Source organism: Arachis stenosperma, chromosome 10 (assembly GCF_014773155.1).
Source record: "Arachis stenosperma cultivar V10309 chromosome 10, arast.V10309.gnm1.PFL2, whole genome shotgun sequence".
NCBI lineage: Eukaryota > Viridiplantae > Streptophyta > Magnoliopsida > Fabales > Fabaceae > Arachis > Arachis stenosperma.
This window is the reverse complement of record NC_080386.1, coordinates 117,598,527-117,614,573: the sequence shown is the minus strand read 5'-3', so window position 1 is coordinate 117,614,573 and position 16,047 is coordinate 117,598,527. Positions and strand designations below refer to the sequence as shown.

Here is a 16,047-nt window from a genome sequence, read left to right as displayed (position 1 = left end):
ATTTATTAGAGATACAAAAATTGAACCATTCGATTTCTAGAGGTATACAAATCGGACCGTCCGACTTGTGTTAAAAAAATATAAAAATTTGAAGTAAAGAAATCGGACCCTCCGATTTGTGTACTTTTCACAGTTTTAAAAAATACCAAAAATTACAATGTTAAAATATATCACCACTTCTACTTTCATAACAAAAAAAATTAGCCTTGATTCGATTGAATTAATAAAAAATTGATCATTTAACTAATTTGATCAACTTTTGAGAATCGACCGACAGAAAATTGGTCTAAACCGGCTGAACCAACAACTAACTGGTTGATCGTCGGAACCGGCCGGTTTCTGTTTGGGTTACCCGTTCGGTGATATATTATTATATATCCCTCTAAACGGCGCCATTTTGTTTTAATTAAAAAAAAAAAAAACAAACAGATTCTCTCTCTTACACACCGAGGTGTAAAAACCCAACCCTAATACCCTCTTCGAACAGCCACCATCCCACCTCAGAGCTCAAATTCATCGCCGAACAATTCTCCTCAGGTGGAGGGTGCTGTTGGCATCGCCGTCTTTGTCCTCGTCGTCAAGCCAACCTCCGTCGTCATCTTCGTCGGCCCTGTCCTCGTCGTGAAGCCTCTTCTCCTCGATCCTATTCTCCTATACGTTGCGCGAAGGTCTACTTGGATCTCTTGGCGTCGCCTTCGCAAACGATTGCTCGGTCTCGAAAGGTTGCTCGTCGTCCCTGTTTTCATCGGTCGCGAACAGTTGCTCGATCCTCTTCAAGCTTGTCCTCTCTCTCCGTGAATCTCTGCCCGGAGCCTCGCCGTCGCGAACTAATTCTCTTTCGATCTCACTCTGTCACTGCCGTCCCTCCGTCGTCGTGTCTCTGGTAAGCCACTGCCTTTTCAGTTTCCATTTCTAAGATTCTGAGTTGACTGTGTACTAGATTCTGAGTTGGGATTGTGTTCTGAGTTGGAGTTGTTGCTGATGTGGTTCTGAATTTATTTTGGATTCTTTGCTTAGTTTTTCTGTTTTTGGATTCTGAGTTTTCGTTGTTGAATACTTGATTAGAAGTCTTTGTTAAAATTTGTTGTGATTCTGAATTTTTTATTGCTGATGGTTTGAGTTTCTGCGTAAGTTTGTGTTTTATATTGTTGCTGATTACTTGTTTATTAGAAGTTATGGTTGAAGCTTTTTTGGTTCTAAATTTTATTGCTGATGTGATGAGTATTGTTGTTGATTACTTCATTAAAATTTAGAAGTTAATTAGGAATTTTTTATTTTGTGAATTTTTAATGATAAAATATGAACAGGTTATTATGTGAAATTGTAAAATTCTGAATTTTATTGGTTTAGAAATCATTGAATTTGAATATTTGAAATTGTATATTGAAATTTTAATAATTTTATTACATGTTTAATTAAACCGACCAGTAAATCGTTGAACCTTGGTGAGAATAGCTTCGGTTTTCCTATTGTCTTCGTCTTTGTGTTGTTTTCTCAGTTCATCTTTTTAGGGTTCACAGTGTTCCCATTCCCTTTTCCATTTCCGAACCGATCCAACACAGCATCGCAACTCTTCCTTTGATTTCATTTCAATTACTTCCCAAATAAGCAGTACCCTCTGACACGGTACGATCTTCCGTTCCCTCTTTTGTGTTTTCCTCAATTTTGTTTCCCAACGCTAATTAACGAGTTGTTTTGGTTAATCATGCAGCTAAATTCACAGTTTGGGCATCATGCAGGTTCTTATAACTAACCTTTGTCTTCTCTTTCTATCTTATCTAATGATTTTATTTTCCGGCTACTCATAATGGATGCAGTTGTTGTGAGTTAACATATTGGTGTTTGAAATTGAATTGAGTAGCACTTGTTTATGGGAAATAATGATGGGATATCATATAATTGTTGTTTATTTTGAAGTACCTGGTGCTTGTGTTTAATTACCTTCTATGAAGATGGGTTTGTTACTCATTAAAGATGTTTTTATTTGTTTTTTGGCTCTGTGCCTGATTTATTGTCAAACTTTGTAGTTGTAATAAACTTGACTGTTCTTCAGTAAAACCTTGCTGTTATAATGAATTGGGATTTCGACTTAGGCATCAAGAGCTAGGCTGTTCAAGGAGTACAAAGAGGTTCAACGAGAGAAATCGGCTGATCCTGATATTCAACTAGTTTGTGATGATTCTAACATTTTTAAATGGACGGCACTGATCAAGGTTTGATCAATAAGTTTCTTGTAAAAGCAGTTTATGGCATTCAACCAGTGTCTGAGGATTCTGAAATCATGTTGGTTTTGTTGTGTTTTATTCTTTTTTGTATTAGGGACCCTCGGAGACTCCTTTTGAGGGGGGTGTCTTCCAACTTGCATTTTCGGTTCCAGAGCAGTATCCTCTACAGCCCCCCCAAGTCAGGTTTCTGACTAAAATATTTCACCCAAACGTGCACTTCAAGGTAAGATGGATTAATTCTAAGTAATTATTGCCTTGTTTTGTGCTTATACTTTTTCACTTATATTGCATTTATATTATATGATTTCTGAGTAAAAAGGGATTTTCCTGATTTATTACATAGATGGTTTTTTTGAGTGTTTTCCCTTCAAATTCAAGTGGAAATTAAAAAATTGTGTAGTTGTTTGCTTGGAGCATGAATGGGGTTGGATACCTTGGTAGTCCTCACCATGAACCATCAGTTTGAAAATAAAAAAAGCTTTGACACATCTAAGATCGCAATAGTTTAGTGCTCTTTTATGTTACTTGCAACTTATGTTCCCGTAATCTTGGTTGTCTTAACTTACCTACTTTAGTTTGCTCTTGGGTCTCAGTTGTCTCAGTCCCTGTGGGAGGAAGACCAATAGGAATTAAATACTTTTATGGGAGGCAAAGATGATGGTTAAGCCTTATGATCACTAATTACTATTACGATAGAGTGTTTTAGGAGCTATTATTGAATTTAATTTCATTGCCTAGTTATTAATGTTTCTTGTTTAACTGCGTGGATGTCGCATGGTGGCTCATCATCTGGTCCCTTAACTAAGAGGTCGGGAGTTCAAATCCCACCTGGACATGGAAAACATCCTGGGGCCAGCTGTTTGCCTTTAAATGGATGACCTGCCACGAACGGATTAGTCACCGTGTGTGGCGGGTGGATACCCTTGGAAAACCAAAAGATAAAAAGGAAGATTCTTGTTTTCCTTTTGTTTGATATACAAGTTTGATAGGAATTTTTTATTAGATTTGATTTTCCTTACCTTTTTATCATGAGTATTACTTAAACGTGTTATTAAACTTCCAGACAGGGGAGATTTGTTTGGATATCTTGAAAAATGCTTGGAGCCCAGCTTGGACACTTCAGTCTGTATGTAGGGCTATAATTGCTTTGATGGCACATCCAGAACCCGACAGCCCACTGAATTGTGATTCAGGTTGACTGATTTTCTCCACTTATTGTATACCCTTTTTGGCTTGTCTCTCGTTTCATGGAATCTAAAGGAAGTTCTATTCTCATTAAAAATAACTGAAAGAAGACTTTTAAATTCGTAGATGCACCTATGTAGTATAAGATCCTGATGACGGGAGATCACATATTAAAGTTGGATTTGACGAATGAGAAAATGCAATATGTATGCCAATTAAGTATAATTGCATGAGACAATGGCAATAGCCAATAGGTGAGGTAGTGGCGTAGTAGAATCAAGTGTTTAACTGAATGAGGTCCATTTGTCTTCAGTCTCCAGCTGCGTTTTCTGTTGAAATGAAATGTATGTTTTTAGATTTTTGTTATTCATTATAGAACTGTGCTTAAAGCATCAAATTAATTTGTAGTTCCTAAACCCACAATTTGAATCCCTTTTCGATCCCCAACTTATTTCTCTTTGGCATTACAGGTAATCTTTTGCGCTCCGGTGATGTTAGAGGGTACCAATCAATGGCCAGAATGTACACCAGGCTTGCAGCAATGCCAAAGAAAGGCTGAATAATTTTAGATAACTTGCTTTTCTGTTTGTCTCTGCGCTTGCCAGCGACAAGAAAATCAGTGTGTTAAAGTGTCCAAAGACATATTGTAACAAGCTAGCAATATATATGGAAAACAAACCAAAATGCTAGCAATATAACTTCTGATGTACTGTTGTATTATCAATGAATGAAATACGCTTTCCAATCCAACCAAAAATAAAATAAAAAAAAATACCAAAGCTTTAGAAATCACATGGCTTTTTTGTATTAGATTATTATTCATTATTCACCGTAAATTGGTTTTTAGAAAAAGGAAAATATAGCTTAAGAATCTGAAACATGGCACCTTGGAATAAAGAGAAAACATGCTTAAATAAAATCATGTATTGTGTTACATTTGATAATGACAACCTAGATAGTACAGCAATGTAAAATTGCATAACATTGAGCAGATAAAGTACTCCCTCTATAGATGAATACGCATAGCGTTTTGTCATTCAGTTTCACAACATGACAGTAAAATATACCAAGGCTACCAATGAGCCAGAACAAATAGGTTTAGAACATTACACATAATTTACAATTAGATGTTGAGGGCACAAGCTTTGGCTTTAAAAATCTGTCAAACCAATCAGACGATTCTTTCACCTGTAATTTCGTTATCTGGTGGCCAACTCCAGGTTCTAAAATTATCTGCATTTCAAAATAGGATCAACTGAAGCTAACCACTTGTATTAATTATTTTTAGATTAGTATTAGTATTGGAAGGCCATATATATAAAGATTGTGAACCAAATAATACATGTTCATACCTTGAAATTATCTAAAGAATTTAACTCCCCATACACCTGGCGTGCATTTGACTCAGGAGTTACTAAGCCTCCAATGGGACAACGAGGATCTTCCGCACCTGATGTATCCAAGACACAAGGAAATGCTTCAGAAAAGGCTAAATGGAATGAGCTTGCCAACCCCAAATTATCAAAACTTGTGTGAAAGGATCTTCAGCTTACCATTAATAATAATCAGAGAACGTGGTGCAATAGATGGAACCGAGTAGGGTGAATCAAACTGGGAAGCTAAGCCCGGGGCAATCCTATCCCATACCTGGTCAGAAATTAAGAAAATAAGAAAAACAAGATTAGTATCCAGTACTAGACATTATGAAAAATATATGTCATTGTCATGAGCGTCAAGAATCCTGTTTTATTTAAGCTAAAAGAACAGCAAAGCATATTGCAACTCATTTTATAGACTAATGATGGTTCCATTCATCAAACATTGGCTTACCTTCTCCACGACTTCTTTGTCAATTTCACTTTTTCCCAAATCTTCACGAGCCGCTGCATCAATAAATTTAAGACATTTCAGATTGTATTAGCATCAATAAATTTAAGAAACTTCAAAATTGCAACAACATCATATAAGTTTCATTTCTTTTGACATTATATATCTTACCCTCAAACACTGGCTTTATACTGTTAACTCGAGCCTGCCACATATCATTATCGATGGCCCATCGAAAACCCTGCACGAAGGCGGCATGACAGTTTTCAATAATTGTTGCTTTAGAAGAACATCTTGCAAGATAAACCCCCAAAATAATTCAATTACACCTGAACACCAATAATAGGAGCAGCCACAACATAGCGGGGGTCAGCAAATGCTGCGAACCATGAATGCATTCCTACATCAATGAATCACGTAAGTTACAAATGATATAAAACATGGCATCTGCAATGATACTATCAAATTCTCTCAAACCAACCTCCAAGTGATATTCCAGTGATTCCTATCCTAGATGGGTCTACATCCTCTCTCTGTGATAGATAATCTGCCAATTTAATCAAGTCCCAGACCTGACAGATGAAGGAACGATACACAAATTTTGAACCAAATCAATCATGAATTCATAAGTTTAAAATTCACCAGTGGCCGAGTCTTTTTGCACCTTAAACCAGCATAATAAATAAGGAAGTTACCGTGTCATATATAAATGGCATCGTCTCCCCAGTTTTCCAAGCAGAAACAAGAGCCTGCAATGAAATTTTTACAAAATGATTTGTCTTCCACTTTGTGAAGGATCTTGGCTAAATATTTCAGTGGGAAAAAAAAAGCCTCTCTTCAGCTCTTCTATACAAGACTAGACTGGACTAGATGAGCAAACAATAAAAATTAAAGCCGAAGTACTTCTCCTAGGCCTTATAGCTTAAATAATGTGATAAACTGATAAACATGATTATTATTTTAAATATTGGAAACAATCCAATCAAATAATTTTCAAATATTGTAAAAAGACATTAAAGTGATTTTCGTTTACAAAATTACTCTTAATATTAGTTATTTATCTTCCTTAATAAATTAGCCTACTTATTCTCTATCTATCACTATTTTACTGCTATATCTCTTCATTTATTCCAATTATATTATTAAAAGGGATATATATAAATAAAAAAAAATTAGTATCCTCAATTTTCACCTTCTTTTATTCACTGCAAGGCGATAATATTCAAGTCTAACATCTTAAGTCATTATGCATGCTAAACCACTCCTAAAACGTTTATTATCTTAATTTCTTTTTTATTTCGATAATTGAATTAGGTCCATTATTATCTTAATTACAGTAGCTTAATTTCTGAATGAACAGTAAAAAATAGCAATTATTAGAAAACTAACGACTAATAAAGCAGACACATACATCCCGATAGGTGGTGGCGCTGCTAGCACGCTCGCCGTGGTATCGAGAATCCACAGAAATCGCCACATATCCTCGCGAAGCATATGCCTGAAACACGAAACCAAAAAATAAGACCACAAACTTTGACGATTCACAATCAATTACAGGATTATACATATACACACAGTATAATTCACCAATGAATTAAGCATACAAAGATGAAACACGACAACCTCAAGCAAAGGGCGCAGGTATTCTTTGTATTTATTCGTACTATGCAGAAAAACAACCGCAGGCCTTCTCTCCGCCTTGGTTTTCTCCTTCAAGCTCAGAATCAACAGAGGCAACTTTCCTTGATCTCCTTCCTAACAACGCAACGCAACCAAACGATTCAAACTTCGTTTTCAGCAAATTCTTTTTTCTCTCAAGCTCAAAATTCAAATTCGAACTGTATAATTCAGCTGAGCTCAATAAAGAAAAAAAATCGAATCAATGATTGAGAACCGTTGACTAATCAATCATACCTCTACAGTCAAGTAGAGATTCTCCTCCTTGAGCAAATCTTGGAGGTTAGCAATGTCTGCCTTCGGACAAGACGTCATAATCTCCAGCTGTAGGGATGTCAGGTAAATTCAACCAGGAAGGGAAAAAAAAAAGGAAAATCTGAATTGAAAATTTAAAAATAAAAAATGCTATGGATGTTAATGAAACTTCGAATTTGAAACCTCTACTTCCGATGGAGGAGAGTTCTGATCCAAAGGATCTGTCACCGGCTTTGCAAGTTCTATAGTTAACGGAACTGAAATGAATTTTTCAATTACGAAAAGAATTAAATCAATATAATCATCACCGAAATCTTAATTTATGTCAACTGAAACAATGGTGATTGATTGAAGAAGTGTTATTACTACCTGGAGCGGTTCTTCTGCTACGGAGGACTTGAAGGAACTCGGACCGAAGCTTGTTCTGAGCTTCCATGGCTTCTTCTTGTCCTTTGGTAATTTTGGTGTGAGTGAGAGTGCGAGTCTGTTGAGGAATAACTAAAACGGCTACGGGTTTTGTTAGTGAGCATGTAGTTTGTGTTCTGCTGCCTATATTTATATACAAGTTGCGCGGGTTCGTGGTGCGTGTTGTTACGGAAGGTACCGAAGTAGTAAAAGTTAGGAAATGAAGGCACGTGAGGCTGATGGGAGTGCTCACGTGCCATGTTTGGAGAAGATTCCCAGCTCCAACTTTCATCGGTGCTGTTCTCTGCGTGTTGCAGCTGCTAATTAATGGTGTGAGAACTCGTGATGGACTTGCTCATTACATTATCTCTTTTTTTATTATTATTTATTATTTTTGTTGTCTTGTTACCTTAAGGGAAGACGAAATTAAAATTTGAGGCCATGCTTGTACTTTTGTAGAGAAATATTTTTGTGCAACGTGCTAATATTCTTTTTTTTTTCCTTTTTTTTCATTTTAAAAAAAAAAAAGAAAAAATTGACATGATATCCCTTTTTCGTGTCTAATATCCATAGGTAGATACATTAAAATATCTGTGGTGCCAATCTCAGCTTACAGTATAGTTTTGAGAAAAGAATGTGATTCTTCCTTCCAAAACAAGCTTGGGAGTTCTTGCAATTTAGTGATACATCCGGCGTTCACTTGCTCCGTACTGTTAGTATCTCACGTAGCGAATAGAATTGAGAGTTGTCCCCGTCTTTTTAAGGTAATAATATCTTTAATCAAATTTATTTTTTATTTTAAATTGAATATAGTTCTATACGTGCTCATTAATTATTTTATTAATACGGTTTTAAATTATTCTTAACTTGTTCTTTAAATATCTAATGAAAAATTTGATGTGTATTAGGTTGGACTTGCACTCTTAATCGATGAAATTATGTTCGATAAAGAAAGTTCAACCAAAACCATGATTGAAATTCGATATAATTTAACCAAGGAACTATAAAAGTGGTAAGTTGTGGAGAAACTTCAATTCCTGACTTTTTTAGTGTAATATGTCCAAAACTGCTGGAAGACCAAATTTATATTGCGGATTAAGAATATCCAGCCAGTTTCATCCTTTGGCCGCAAACGGAGAAAGAAACAAAGAAGGAAATGAGGACTAACATGATGGTTAAGCGGTAAACAAAAATTTCTTAGAACTGTTTATGAGTAAAACTCATCTAGTTTGATCCCCAAAGTCACATTCTTCTTATTAACCAGGTTCCTCAAAACAAGAAGTTTTGGTCACTCTCCAACTAATTTGACACTTCCGTGCAAGTTTGAGAGATCAAATTAATTAAATAAATCCCGGCGCACTTAATTTTGTAAATTTTACACGGTTGCATACTTGCATTGCATGGAATTCACTGTCGGTATAACTGCAAAAATTTCCTTTCCTTTTTTTATGTGTGCTTAACAGTTAACATCAACTTCATCCAATTATGCACATCAATCAAACATTGTTTCCATTACCACTCAGCTGAGATTTCACATAAGGAAACATTCTATCATTCCCTTCCATAAAATTGGCAAGCAAACCTTAAGGAGAGATCAAGATCACCATTGCCATTGATCATTGCATGCTTTTTCTGAGATATTTCAATGGCCGATGATGAGATGGGGCACCTTGCAACACAGTTGCTGGGAGTTTCCTTCTTTTCACTCCCTATATCAACTTCAGCACCATTACTGTTGGCTGCAGGTTCTTCCTCGCTTCCCCCATCTTTCTTGGCTAATGAAGAGCACATTGTTTCTAGCAAGTTAAAAGATAAGTGATACTAGTTATAATTAGAACGAGTTATTTGTAACCAACAGAAAAAAAGAGAAAGTGATCCAAGGTGTTGAGCAGAAAAATAACAGAGAATCCTAACTTCAAAAATTGTATAAAATTTTAACGAGTAAAAATAAAAGAGATCTCTAAAAGGTTTGTGTTGTGCCATGAGAAACAGTTCTTAGCTCCGGCAAAATTCGAAAATCACTCAAATTCATCATCATTGTAGATAACAACAATCATTCATCCTTCCTCATGAAACCAGCATATATCATCATCAACTTTATATCACTTCAGAGGAAATAGAAGAAATAAAATACCAAAAACAAATTGCATTCTGCACAAAAAGGTTGTAAAAGTGAAGAGTTCAACATCATAATAATAAGCCAAACCTTTTATGCTTCCAACAGTAATGAGTCCACGTAAAACATCCCAGAACTTTGTGAGTACAACCCTTTCTTGCTCCTCATACACATCAGGGCATCGATCAGAAGTAGATGACTTTTGAACAATACTTTGAAAATTGTTGCATGCCACTCTATTTGCAGAACCATTATTGAAAAACACCTCATCTTGTTCATCACACATCAGTGATAGGGTTTCTGGTGAAAGTGGCCTATTATAACAGTCAATATCAACTCTATCTACTTCATCTTTACGATCATCACATACAAACTTGCGGACATCTTCCCTGTCTTGCAGCAACCGAGTTGATGAAGGAATAGAAGATTTAAATTTCCCAGCATCAACGTTCTGGCCTACTTTGGCTCTCATTTCTGGAAAGTTAAAAGATAATTATGATTCCAAATGTGTTAAAATAAAATGTAACTAAAACTATAGCAAGTGTAAAACTCAGAACGAATTTAAGATTAAATACAGACAGACACATCAACTGCAAGGTAACAAATAACGAACATATCAGTAACCCTCACGCCTATATTTACATGGATGCTGCAACTACACATGATGTTTGTAGCTTACTCTAGAACTATATTCAGGGAACAAACATTTGGAAAAAATAAAATAAAAAGTTATCAGCCATATTTTAGTAGACTTAAAAAATATTGGCCACATTAGCAATTATAAAAGCAATTAGGGGGGAGAGGGGGGGGGGGGGGGGGAATGTAAGAACATGTAAAAGCATATGGTAGTTCTGTAGAAGTTCACCAGAACCCTCTCCTGGTCTACCCTGTCATTAAACTACACCATTCTAGTTTTATATATATAAATCATTCAACTTTGTGCAAAGAAAATCACAAATGTACGACCAATGGTCAATAATTTCCATCAAACAAAAAATTCAGAAATTTCCAAAAGCAAAAAATCTGTAATAAATTTTTATTCCAAAACAAGTTCATTTTTATCATAAACCCTAGTACTCTTTGCTTCAGTTGCAAATCAGGTTACTCATTTCCACATATCATCATACTTTCCCAAATCCTTCATATCCAATACTCCTCAAAAAGATCAGATATATAAACCCACTCTCCCCTAATTTATCCATGAATAACAAATAACAAACATATTTTAAATAATAAAAAAAGCCCCTACAAAAAATACAAAGGGGTACAAAATAGGGGAAAAGAAAATAAAATTTATGCTTGTATATATAAATGTCTCAGCAGCATGAACTTTAGAAAGTTTGTAAACAAAAACAATAGTAATCATAATCAACCACCAATATATAAATAAATTGAATTCATTATGAACAATATAAATATAGTATGCATCAATATGCAAGTCAAAACCTGCATTTGTTTTGGCAGCTACTCCTGAGAGAACAACAAAAAGTGAACAGAGATTCTTCACATTTTGTGGCTGGAGGACATCCGCCAATGGTGACCTTTGGCATGAACCATTGTTAATTAAATTTTATTTTATATTTATATTATAAACAGAAGATGAATTCCTCAAATAATGATTTAATACGCACATACCTGTATGTAGATCTTGAATAACCTGAATTTCTAGTGTTGGCAGTGTCAACATAAAAGGCAGTTGACTGAGATGTCGATGGTGTAACTATAGGATCAGTTTCCTGATTAAAATTCAAAATAAAATACAGACTATATATGAATTTTGGATGTTAGAGGGAGGAGAAAAATGATAGTTAATACAAAAATAATAAAGAAATTAAGAAACTAAGAGAGGCCTGTCAAAAAAGAAAACCAAGCAGAAAAACCTAGAATCCAAGTAAATCCTATAAAAAATGCAAATAAGCAAACACCTGTTGATATTGAGTTGTTTGGCAAACAGTTTTATCTATCGACGATTTGCTAGAAAATATTTCCTGAATTTTTCTTTTCTTGGGTGTTATGGCAATTCCAGTCCCGTAGCCAGAGGAACCAACTGCTCCACTGATGGCAGCATTTGCTTCCTGTTTGATGTGAAACATATTACACTCTTCATGAAAACTTGCTCTTCTTTCATTACTTCCTTCAAAATTCTTGCAGTCCATGCATTTGCAATTTTCAGAGCAGAGGATATTGGCTTGGAAGCACTCACAATACTTCTTAAGGCAACCTGATTTTTTACAGTGACATCCTTTATTGTGCTTTCCAACTAATTGAATTTCAGACACATCTTCCTGAATTTGTTCAAGAGTCAAGGCATTTATAATGCAGCACAAGCCAAGTCAGCTAGAACATAAAGCTACAACCAGAGTAGTCCAAATCCAAATCATCCATTAAGTTGGCTCAGAAGGCCCATGCCAGAAACCATTAATTTTGTTCTACAAGGAATTTACTTACTAACCTTGGAATCTCGAGTTTCTTGTGGACTGCTAGCAATTTTTGGTCTGAAAGCATTTGGATTGCGCTCTAATGTTAGTCCAACAGCCTCCTGTCTGGCTGCCTCATTATCCACATTGTTTTGACAATTTGTACAATTGCAACCATCACAATACATCCCAGATGCAAAGCATTCACAGTACCTAGCATTTGTGAAATTAATTTTTGCAAGTTAAATAAATTTAAGTGTGGGAAAATGCATGCAATGCAAGATATCTTGTCATAAAGCAATAGCTTTCTTAATAAAATTTTTCAGTTCTCATTCGGAGAAGTTTAAGTACTTACAATTTGAGGCATCGAGAATTTTTGCAGTTACATTGTTTTGATTTCTTTGGAGTGCTGTCTTTTAATTCAACATTATGCCAAGGTTGTGACCTGGGACTGGGAGACTCCTGCTTCCTGTGAAGCACATGTTCAAGTGTAGAGAAAAAGGTCACTTAAATAGGCGTGCTTACAAAAATTTTTATGAGTGTAAGAGATAAACCAGTCTATTTGATAAGATCCGTTATATGGACAGATGTAATGTTAGCAATGCTCTTCATTAGCAGAAAAATTAAGTCATTTTCTTTTCCTGTCATGAAAACTTATGTTTGAAGTCCTTTTATTTACAAGTATTTAGCAGAAACTTTACAATACTTCTTTTCCAGAAATGAACAGAATACTCTGTTTAACTGCACGATCAAGATGAATATAAACCATCTTCGAAATCAGAGCAGCAAGAACCCTCAACGAAGTTCCATTTTTTCTTTTTCAGCATGGAAGAAATCAAGCTAGAAACAAATATGTTGAGACAGTGTAGTGATAATAGGAAGAATCATTATCATAGGCTATAAGTAGTCCGAACTGATTTGCTACATTAAAATTTTTTTTTTCTCTTCTCAACACAAAAAAAAAAAAGTGTTCTACTCTACCATACGAATATTTATGCAGCTATTCTCCACCCTACTAGTTCTCTCCAAGAATCACTACTCTCGAAATGAATAGCATTCATTTCATTTCTGCGCCTCTTTGCAACCTTCTGTTCATCACCTTAACTGAAACTCAGAATATAATATCCAGATTCAAAACTCTTAAACACACATTGCTACATTGATTTTATTACCACGCCGTCTTTCCTGACAAATAAGTGAAGCACATGCAATCCAAAATTGCAAATCAAAACCCTACCTTTTTCTTTCTTTACTTTCTTTCTTTTTTTTTCAGCTGTTGTGAACGTATTATAGAATACTTACGACACTTTGAACGCCTTTACCGGAAGCTTCTGCACAGTGTACGGAATTCGAGGAACCGGCGAAAGCTTTTGCTGCCGCACTGCTGGCGACTGCGGCGGCGCTCTCAGCTGCTGTCCCTGCGAAAACAACCACGGCTGCGGTTGTTGCTGTTGTTGTTGCTGTTGCCCTAGCGGATGCAGAGTCAATTGCAATTGCAACGGTGATCGTGATGGCGTTCGCGGAATCGCCTGTGCCAGCGACTGCGGCGGCGGAGTCGGCGGCAGTTTCAGGTGTGCTGTGAAATCCAACTGCCTCACCAATTTCCTCGGAGCTAGATCCAAAGCCGTTTCGCTCTGCTCCATTCACCTTTAAACCGATCTCGCAGAAACAACGTCTTCGCCTCTTTTTTTTTTTAGAACAGCAATGTGGCTCTTAACTACTCAACGTTTCGAACTGAGCTCACGAAACGTACCGAGAAATCTTCACCGAAGCTGAGAGTAACTGAAGAAAGTTGTTGCTTCCGCACCAGCGTTAGCGACTGAAGCCATAAATTCTCAAGCGTTACAGTTAGCGATTCGCGGAAGCAAGGAACCAACGGCTAGAGAGAGAGAGAGAGAGAGAGAGAGAGAGAGAGAGAGAGAGAGAGAGAGAATGGCTTTGGAGCTCTGGTGGAAGAAAACGAAGCATGCATCGATGCAATGTCGCCGGAAGAGTTGGCTGGAAAACGTGATCGAAGGAAGGCTCTGCGGTGCTCTTTCGCTTTCTCTCTCTTTCTCTCAGATTTTGAAAATTGAATTGAATAAGCTGAAAAGGAAAGGTTTGATTTGACGGCTGAGATTTTACTGAGGAACTGGGAGCGTAGGGTGATCGTTGGATTAGTGGAAAAAGGTTTACGCACGGTTTTTATGGGAGTGATGAAGATGAATGGATTTTGGCGCTAATTGAATCCAATGGAGACTTGGCTTCGAAGTATTGTACACGTGTACGTCGGTCTTGTCAAGTTTCGTACTTCCGTTAGATCTTACATTTTTTAAATTTTTAAAATTGTTCCACTTTTTTCTTTATATTTAAAAAAAATAAGTATGTTGATGTTGATGTCTTGATGAATTGTTTAATAAACAATAACTTTTTATTTCTGTTTATTCATACTTTAATTAAGAATCAACGGACTCATACATGACTCACTCAAGGACTACTCTATTATCACAAGGCTGTCTTTAAAATTTAAATTCTAGTCATGTGATTGCGTAAAGTTTTAGAAAGAAAAGTTATATTGCGCAAATATTTTGTTAATTCGAGCAAGATATTATATTACGTCAAATAATAAAATACATGTACCTAATTAACACTTGAAAGCTAACAGTTAATTAAAACAAAGGTGTATACAACTATACATGTGGGTTAAATTACTTATTACAATTCAATCTGAAAATTAACCCTAATTTGGCATATAAAGAATAATTTAATTTTAATATATACCGAAAATATAAAATATTTTATAGAACTTCTAATTATATTTTTTTATGACCATTTATGTCATCACGCGATGTAATTGTGTGACTTTTTTTTTTGTGACTATATAATTATGCGATTATCTTTATTTACGTAGTATTACGTAATTGACTCATATGACAATTGTGCCAGTTTTTTTTTTGTTATATTCATAAATGAATATATTTAATTATCTTTTTCTTTTGCTTGACAATTTGACACGATGAGTAAAATTTAATTATGACATTTAAAACTAAACGTTGTTGAATCATTATTTACGTGTAGATATTAAAAGAAAAATATTTGGCTACCAGCTTATAATAATAGCCAAAAATAATATATAAAACGGATCCAGAAATTTTAATATTGAGATTTGAGAGGTTGAGTTTTAAATAATTTTTTTTATTATTTTTTTATTTTATAAAAATAATTAACATATAATTATTTAAATTAGTATTTCAAAAGATTTATCAATATATATATATTGTTATATTGTTTCAAGAGTTATTTGAAACGTTGATTTGAACCTGAACGTGAGGTCTAGATCTTTTAGTATGGCAACTTTCGACCTCTTTGGTGCCGAGGTGCCGCCTGTTTGAGTTCCTCATGAGAAGGTGAGCGATGGTACTTGCAAGAGACTCCAATGCTTAAGTTAGCAAGGGTTTTAAACAGATTTTTAGTAGATCAGAGTTTGAGTTATACCTGAGAGTACCAGTGTATTTATAGTAGAATTAATAACCACTTTGTAGGAGTAGTTCCATCTTTTCTAATGGATAAGTGTTCCCTTTAACTTGGGAGTTTGTTGGGATCTTCCTTCTAGATGAGGTAGAGATAGTAGAAAAAATTTAAGGAGGCAGTTACTTGTTAAGTTAAGTAGGGCTGGTCTTCTATGTCATTGTTCCACCTCCTTAAAGAGGTCGGGTTCATAGTGAAGTTCACCTTTTGTGGTGGGCCTTTGTGTGTTATTGCGCCTGGCTCTAAATTATTGGGTCAGGGTATGAACAATGCCCCTGCTTGAGTACGTTTCTTTTATAGGTCGGACTCAAGTATTTCGCGGCTTCTGTTCTGGACGTCGGGTTCGAGCTCACAGGCTTCCCGACGTGTTTGAAATTTTGAACGTTGGAGGTGCTTTAATGATGGGCGAACAGTGCGCAGCAGTTGTCCCTGG

The 16,047-nt window shown here is 35.6% G+C and overlaps 3 protein-coding genes across 6 annotated transcripts; 1 reads left to right on the top strand and 2 right to left on the bottom strand.

The window, feature by feature from the left end:
• The first annotated feature begins 409 nt into the window (after nucleotides 1-409).
• Nucleotides 410-4,155, top strand: LOC130957080 (protein PEROXIN-4). Of its 4 annotated transcripts, none has more exons than XM_057883978.1 (7): nucleotides 410-883; nucleotides 1,563-1,626; nucleotides 1,712-1,739; nucleotides 2,094-2,213; nucleotides 2,320-2,448; nucleotides 3,289-3,418; nucleotides 3,881-4,155. In XM_057883978.1, exons 3-7 carry the CDS (start codon nucleotides 1,734-1,736, stop codon nucleotides 3,967-3,969), a joined length of 474 nt encoding a protein of 157 aa, XP_057739961.1. In that variant the 5' UTR covers nucleotides 410-883; nucleotides 1,563-1,626; nucleotides 1,712-1,733; the 3' UTR covers nucleotides 3,970-4,155. The 4 variants fall into 4 exon arrangements, with proteins under 4 accessions (XP_057739961.1, XP_057739958.1, XP_057739959.1 ...); XM_057883975.1 differs by having other exon boundaries at nucleotides 1,521-1,626; XM_057883976.1 differs by having other exon boundaries at nucleotides 1,512-1,626.
• Nucleotides 4,156-4,297: 142 nt separating this feature from the next.
• Nucleotides 4,298-7,928, bottom strand: LOC130957079 (uncharacterized). Its single transcript, XM_057883974.1, has 13 exons — nucleotides 7,539-7,928; nucleotides 7,353-7,426; nucleotides 7,152-7,238; nucleotides 6,861-6,992; nucleotides 6,649-6,735; nucleotides 5,933-5,986; nucleotides 5,719-5,809; nucleotides 5,567-5,637; nucleotides 5,409-5,478; nucleotides 5,241-5,293; nucleotides 4,964-5,057; nucleotides 4,763-4,860; nucleotides 4,298-4,643 (listed from the first exon to the last, which is right to left on the bottom strand). The coding sequence occupies exons 1-13, from the start codon at nucleotides 7,864-7,866 to the stop codon at nucleotides 4,509-4,511; spliced, it is 1,374 nt and encodes a 457-aa protein (XP_057739957.1). The 5' UTR covers nucleotides 7,867-7,928; the 3' UTR covers nucleotides 4,298-4,508.
• A 778-nt stretch (nucleotides 7,929-8,706) lies between these two features.
• On the bottom strand, nucleotides 8,707-14,128 carry LOC130957078 (protein tesmin/TSO1-like CXC 5). Its single transcript, XM_057883973.1, has 8 exons — nucleotides 13,410-14,128; nucleotides 12,463-12,576; nucleotides 12,143-12,320; nucleotides 11,616-11,975; nucleotides 11,326-11,426; nucleotides 11,137-11,231; nucleotides 9,781-10,164; nucleotides 8,707-9,370 (listed from the first exon to the last, which is right to left on the bottom strand). Exons 1-8 carry the CDS (start codon nucleotides 13,748-13,750, stop codon nucleotides 9,126-9,128), a joined length of 1,818 nt encoding a protein of 605 aa, XP_057739956.1. The 5' UTR covers nucleotides 13,751-14,128; the 3' UTR covers nucleotides 8,707-9,125.
• Between the last annotated feature and the right edge of the window lie 1,919 nt (nucleotides 14,129-16,047).

Bases quoted from the DNA above. Each gene is read 5' to 3' on its own strand.
- LOC130957080 (XM_057883978.1), top strand. The intron at 2,449-3,288 runs GTAAGATGGATT...TTAAACTTCCAG, and splicing joins ACCCAAACGTGCACTTCAAG to ACAGGGGAGATTTGTTTGGA. The intron at 3,419-3,880 runs GTTGACTGATTT...TTGGCATTACAG, and splicing joins CCCACTGAATTGTGATTCAG to GTAATCTTTTGCGCTCCGGT.
- LOC130957079 (XM_057883974.1), bottom strand. From the start codon at position 7,866: ATGAAAGTTGGAGCTGGGAATCTTCTCCAAACATGGCACGTGAGCACT. The intron at 5,987-6,648 runs GTATGTGTCTGC...ATTTCATTGCAG, and splicing joins GCGCCACCACCTATCGGGAT to GCTCTTGTTTCTGCTTGGAA. The intron at 5,810-5,932 runs GTAACTTCCTTA...TTCATCTGTCAG, and splicing joins TGCCATTTATATATGACACG to GTCTGGGACTTGATTAAATT.
- LOC130957078 (XM_057883973.1), bottom strand. From the start codon at position 13,750: ATGGAGCAGAGCGAAACGGCTTTGGATCTAGCTCCGAGGAAATTGGTG. The intron at 12,577-13,409 runs GTAAGTATTCTA...TGTGCTTCACAG, and splicing joins GTAAAGGCGTTCAAAGTGTC to GAAGCAGGAGTCTCCCAGTC. The intron at 9,371-9,780 runs GTTTGGCTTATT...TTAACTTGCTAG, and splicing joins TACTGTTGGAAGCATAAAAG to AAACAATGTGCTCTTCATTA.